The sequence below is a fragment of the Nicotiana attenuata genome, unplaced genomic scaffold, assembly GCF_001879085.1.
Source record: "Nicotiana attenuata strain UT unplaced genomic scaffold, NIATTr2, whole genome shotgun sequence".
Classification (NCBI taxonomy): Eukaryota; Viridiplantae; Streptophyta; class Magnoliopsida; order Solanales; family Solanaceae; genus Nicotiana; species Nicotiana attenuata.
In genome coordinates, this window is record NW_017687008.1 from 1 (window position 1) to 6,187 (window position 6,187).

Here is a 6,187-nt window from a genome sequence, read left to right on the forward strand (position 1 = left end):
GGGATCTCAACCCAACTATCTAGAAATTTACTTAGCTGTCCCCAATTTTTTATTTTATTTTATTTTTTATTTTCAATTTTCTATTTTTTTATTTTCTGCACCACCCACCCCGCTACCCCCCTACGCCCTAACCCCTCAAGTTTTTTTTACTTTTTTGGATTTTTAATTTTCTGTTTTTCGTTTTCTGCATCACCCACTCACCCCAAACCCCCGCCGCAAAATATTTTTCAACTTACACATTTGAAATACTAATTTGTTATTTTAAAAAAATATATTTTGATTCTCAAAATACTACTCCCTCTGTTCCAGTTTATGTGAATCTATTTCCTTTTTGGTCCATTCCAAAAAGAATGACCCCTTTCTAAATTTGGAAACAATTTAGCTTAAACTTCCAGCTCTATCCTTAATGAGAAGCTTTTATAACAACACAAATACTCTGGACCCCTTTTTGACTTGTTTAGGACTAAAATTCTAAAAGTCTTCATTTTTTCTAAAACTTCGTGCCCAGTCAAACAGGTTCACATAAATTGGAACGGAGGAGTAATAGTATTTATTTACCTTTTATACATAGGTGTATAAAAGATAAAAGGCTTTGTTTATGCAAGGTGAGCATGGTTTAAAACATGGGTCAAGTTGGGCGGGTTGGGTTATAACCCATTGTTTAGCCCATCTTGACCTAGCCCATCTTAGCCCAAGTATACTTTGGGCTGGGTTGGGCAATGACCCATTTATTGACCTGACCCATCTTGATCCACCCAAATTCAGCCCAACCTGCCCATTTGCGACCCCTACTCAAGACTGGGATACAGTGTCCAAATATAGCTCATCAACTAAAGAACTATCAATACGAGGCCAAGCAAATATGAATAAGAAGTTGCAGCCTAGCAAACTTCAAGCAAATTACTCTATAGTTGAATTTACAGAAATTAATATAAACCATGATAAGGGAAGAGTTGGTGTAGTGGAAAGATGAGAGGTAACCGCTACTCTGTAACCACTGGATGAACAACCAATTCAGAAGGTCTTAGAAGAAAGAAAATTATTCTCTGAGATCATATACGAGATTTCCTCTATCATAAAGTTATAATCAGTTGAGTGGAACATATAAAAATATAAAAGAAGATATAGAATTATTTTAATCAGGGTTCATACAGAGGAAGCATTACCCGTCCTCTATACTTCCAAAATCCATATTGTCAATAACAGACAGTATCTGTTTCTCACAGGCTTCACTTGTCTCCAGAAGCTGCTTCTGATTATCTGAAACACAGGTGGCTTCAAGGAGTTTATGGGTAAACTGGATCCCATTGAATGGATTTTTCATCTGCTGTCTGATATAAGAAAATTCTTTAATTTTTAAAAGGGATTCTTTATTGTCTTGTCTCTCATCCGATGCCTCTGGGTCGACCAGTGTAGGCTGCAAGAAGCAGAAACACCCAATTACATTCCCATGCTCATCAGTTCTCTTGTTTGCTGTTAAGAACACTTCCACAAACTCCCCTGTCCTATTAAAAAAGCCAAATGGAAGCTTTTTGGTGTCACGGCCACTAATTGCTTGGTAGAAAAGGATCATAAATTTGGTAAGCGCATCTTGTCCCCTAAGACGACAAAGACCACCAAAAATTTCACCAGGAAGTGTTCTCCCCAGGATCTCATATCTTGTCCAACCAGTCAACCTTTCCATTGCTGCATTCCACTCCGAACAGCAAGCATTTTCATCAGAAGCAAATATTGGTGGAATCAGTGGATTAAGACTTTGTACAATAGCCTCATAATCTCCTTGCAACTGAATAAATTTATCCATGACAGCTTTCTCAGGAGTGACATCTTGAGCCACAAAGCACACACCAACAACATCATTTTTGTGGTCCCTGCTTGTGCAGGTATTAGTCACAAGGTATATAACTGATTTTGGTGGATCTTTCCCAAATATTCGCAACTTTATTTTCACATTTTTGTCCTCCTCACCTGAATCATAAGTTATCACAAGTTACAATGAGAGAGAGGTGGAGGGGGAGGGTGCGAGAACATTTACCTAGAAGAGGAAAAGTGGTCCTTTGCAATTAAAAGAGTGCACTGAAAGAGTAAGCTAATTTTCACTATACAGCGGAGATGACTGATTAGTCATTGCTGAAAGCACAGTATTGCCCCAAATGTAGATATGCAGGTAACTGCGCATGTGTTGTAATATACAAGATGGCAAGCCGATTCAATAAGTGTAGGTAAAAAAAGTGTACGTAGCCAATTCTCTTACCAGTAGGCATGAATTTCAAATCTAAGAAGGTAGACCATCAAGTATAGACTGCAGTGCATAAAGAATGAAGATAAAAAGAACACAATGAACACACATATATAGAATTATAGCCATCGGATGTAAAGCATGTTTCCAAATTATAATGATAACTATTAAGGCTAAAAAGAAATACCTAACAGAGCTTTACATAGAGCCTTTTCAACAGTTTCATGTGAATCTTCATGAGCAATATCATTAATGAGAGATTTTCCAATAGCTTCACTAGCTTGCAACCCTGTTAAGTCAGCAATCTTCCCATTCCATCCATTTATTAAGCCAGATGGATCAACCCCGAAAATTGGAGCAGTGGCCGTCTCAATCAACCTAACCATTTCCATTGCCACAGAACTAAGTTCATCCATGCTTGGGCCATCAGCATCATTCTGTTGAGAAGAGGTCATAGTTTTCCGGGAACTGTTGTCAAATTCTTGAATTGATTCTCTCATTATGATTTGTAGAGAATGAATGGCGTTAATCTCCGGAACATCCCAAGGCATACTTCTACTTTTAACCACTTCAAGAAAGGCATTAAATGAAGATCGTGGGTGCATTTTCCCTCCATCATCTTTATCGTCTGGATGATGCTTAGCACCTCCCCACTTGACTTCTTTTGCTGTGTGAGACCTGAACCAGAATAGGAAATCCTCAGAAGTAATTCTCGCAGTAGCCATGCCACAAACTTCATCTCCCAGTAAAGTTGCACCAGGATAACCAGCATCTGCAAGACTGTCCGTACTTAAACCTGTCGAGTCCTTATGAGCAACTAGTAACCACTCTGCAATATCTTTAACTTGTGCTTCAGTTGGTGTCACCCCAAGCAACCAACATTTTCCACCGTAATAAAGTGCAGCTCCATCGCACTTGACAAGATCCATAATACTAGGGGATTGTGTTACAATGCCAAATGGAACATCTCGAAGAAGCATGTCACATAATAAGGTCTGCATTTGGAGAGTTTTCTTCTCAGCCAACTGTGATGCCAACTGGAGCTCCATATGAAGCTGCACCCCAAATGCCTGCATGAAGAATTCACATGCATACCGAAGCGGGAAAGGCACATAGCGGGGAGTACTGTGATGACAAACAACCAAACCCCAAAGCTTCCTCGAATCACTGCTATTGATAACTACTGACATCACCAACGACGAAATAGATCCCATGTTGGCCATATACTGTGTATGGCAGCTATGAGGTGATCTCAGAGTCGAATTTACCAAGCAGAGAGGCTGCTTCAGTTCTTCACTCTGAACAATCTTAACAGGCTGTGCATTGCAATCACATATCATCCTAATTCTGTTCTGCTTGAACAAGAAGCGAGCAGCTTGCGGGATATCTGTTGCAGGATAATGCAAGCCCAAATAAGGTTCCAAGTCTGATCTCCTAATCTCAGACAAAACTTCACCATGATTATCATCATGGAACTTATAAACCATGACCCTATCATATCCAGTCAGCTTCTGCACATCTTCCACCACCATATCACACAGAACCCCTATATCTCCACCAGGTAGTGACTGCAACCTAGATATCGACCGGATAGCCAGTTTTTGTGACTGCACAGCCCCAGCAAGCAGCAATGCAGGATCACTAGAATTAGCAGGCTCTAAATCAATCACAATCCCCACATCAATCCTGTGAAGTATAGCATAAAAGGGCTTATGGGTACTCCTAGAATGAACCCATATAGGGTTCAACAAAGAAATTTCCCTAGAGGTCATGGCTTTAGCCAATGAAGCCCCAGAAGAAGGGGTGAAAAGGGTTCTAGCATCAACACCAATCAAAGTAATCAACTTTGATGACTCAGCTATCTTAAAACCTAACATATCAAAGCAATTCTCACTGTAACCTATAATCTTGAAAGTATGTTCCTCAATAGCAAGCATACAACCAAATGGTTGAACAAGCCCACCCCTTTGAATTCTTGAAAGATAAGAAGAGATTTCTTCTTCATTAGCATTATCCTGAGGTGCATAAAGAACTGATCTTGAATAATTAAAGGACTTACCAGAGACACCAGACTGTTCAAACTCATCCATGAGCTTAGCATCAGCATTGTACTGAGCCATAGTTGCCTTGCTGGTGTTGTTCATGTTACTAGCAGCAGAGGAAGAAAAGGTGGAATCTTTGTTAGAATTCTTCTTGTTTTGGAGATTAGGGCTTGTGGGTCTTCCTCTTCTTCTGGTTTTACTGCTGCTCTGAAACTCCATTTTATGGGATCTTGATAATGGTATCTTAGAAACTGATCAGGTGGGTTCAGTACGAAGAGCAGATGGTATTCTATCATGTCTGTACTTGATTCTCCTGTTTGTGCCTGCCTTGTAGCTTCACACATATCTCTCTCTCTCTCTCCAATTACAGGGTTTATCTTCTTGTAATTATGTCATTATACCTTTCTAATCACTGTCTTAATTCATGTTCATGGATGACATTCTTTTATTTTCATTTTTTCCTATTGTTATTCCTTTTGAGCCTCAATTAATTTGGACTCGCGCTATATAAGACTAATCAAATTAAGATAGTTGTTTCATTGCTTATTTTCACAGTAACCCTTAAATGATAATACATGAGATGAATATATTCTCCAAAAGTCTAACACCTTATTTTTTAAATGTGATTCATTCTTCTACGTATGCAAATAATTAATCTTTTACTTAACATGTCATTATTATTTTCGCAGATCAGCCAATATTGTTCGGGATCTGTTGAAATGCAGTTATAATTCTAGAATATAAAATCATACTCATTTCTGACACATGTAAGCTAAATATCATCTTCCCTGCGACGTTCTGCCACAAAGTTTTTTCATTTAAAAAAATGGAAACTTTAGTTTTTTCATTTTAAAAAAATGGAAACTTAGGTTTATTCATTTTTAGCTATATATAGGTGAGAATAATAAGTACTCCAGCTAAAATAAATACGAAATAAGAGTTTTAGATGAATTTTTATGAACCACAAGTTTAAAGGTATATTAAAGTTGAGAGATATTGTTGTCATATTAGTAAACCATAGAAGCTGGGAAAGAGAACGATTTATGAGAAGATTGTAGGGCCTTTGATGGATTGAAAGATTCCTTAAAAAACTATGGCTGAGAAGGGGACATCAAATCGTTTGGCAAAGTGCAAAAAGACATTAAAGGTCACGTCTAAGAATTATACCGTACGAGATTTATTAGAAAAAACACCGTCAATTCTTGCTGTATGTAATCTTCCACTTTAATTTACTCCACATTGGTTANAAAAAGTGTTCAGCCTTTTAGTTAAATCAATTAATGATGAGATTAAGGGTGAATCTTAGTTAAGAATAATAAAATGTAGACCAAATATTAAGTGAAGTCGGTAAGATAAACAACGTTAATCAGTGTGTTTGTGCTGATTAAATGCTCATGAATGCAATAACATAAATGTGCAATAAATATAGATAAAGGCAACGAACATAACAAAAAGAATCTACCACCCAATTATTGTAAGGCCTCATTTGTTTTTTTTAAAGATTAAGACGTCTGAATCTGAATATACATCTGAATATCAAAATACGTATTAAGATTAAGACATCTGAATCTTAATACACATCTAAATATATTAAGATGTATATTAAGATCTGAATAGAAATAATTAATACTGTTTGATTTTTAAAATCTGAATGTATAAAATTTATCTTTATTGAATCAATTCCTTTAAGTTTCAGCCTTGCGACCATACTCCCCCCGGAACCCAAAAACCTTTGATTTCTCATAAGGTGCCGGCGGAGTCCTAAAACGCAACATCCGCCGATCCCTGGTCGGCATCGTTTATGGTTGAGACTAGGACGGTATCTGATCGTCTTCGAGCCCCCAACTTTCGTTCTTGATTAATGAAAACATCCTTGGCAAATGCTTTCGCAGTTGTTCGTCTTTCA

At 37.6% G+C, this 6,187-nt stretch overlaps 1 protein-coding gene across 1 annotated transcript; it reads right to left on the minus strand.

Moving 5' to 3' along the window:
• Positions 1-1,064: 1,064 nt before the first annotated feature.
• Positions 1,065-4,793, minus strand: LOC109222250 (phytochrome E-like). Its single transcript, XM_019386621.1, has 2 exons — positions 2,427-4,793; positions 1,065-1,968 (listed from the first exon to the last, which is right to left on the minus strand). The coding sequence occupies exons 1-2, from the start codon at positions 4,498-4,500 to the stop codon at positions 1,163-1,165; spliced, it is 2,880 nt and encodes a 959-aa protein (XP_019242166.1). The 5' UTR covers positions 4,501-4,793; the 3' UTR covers positions 1,065-1,162.
• Positions 4,794-6,187: the final 1,394 nt, after the last annotated feature.

Bases quoted from the DNA above. Each gene is read 5' to 3' on its own strand.
- LOC109222250 (XM_019386621.1), bottom strand. From the start codon at position 4,500: ATGGAGTTTCAGAGCAGCAGTAAAACCAGAAGAAGAGGAAGACCCACA. The intron at 1,969-2,426 runs GTATTTCTTTTT...CTTATGATTCAG, and splicing joins TCTATGTAAAGCTCTGTTAG to GTGAGGAGGACAAAAATGTG.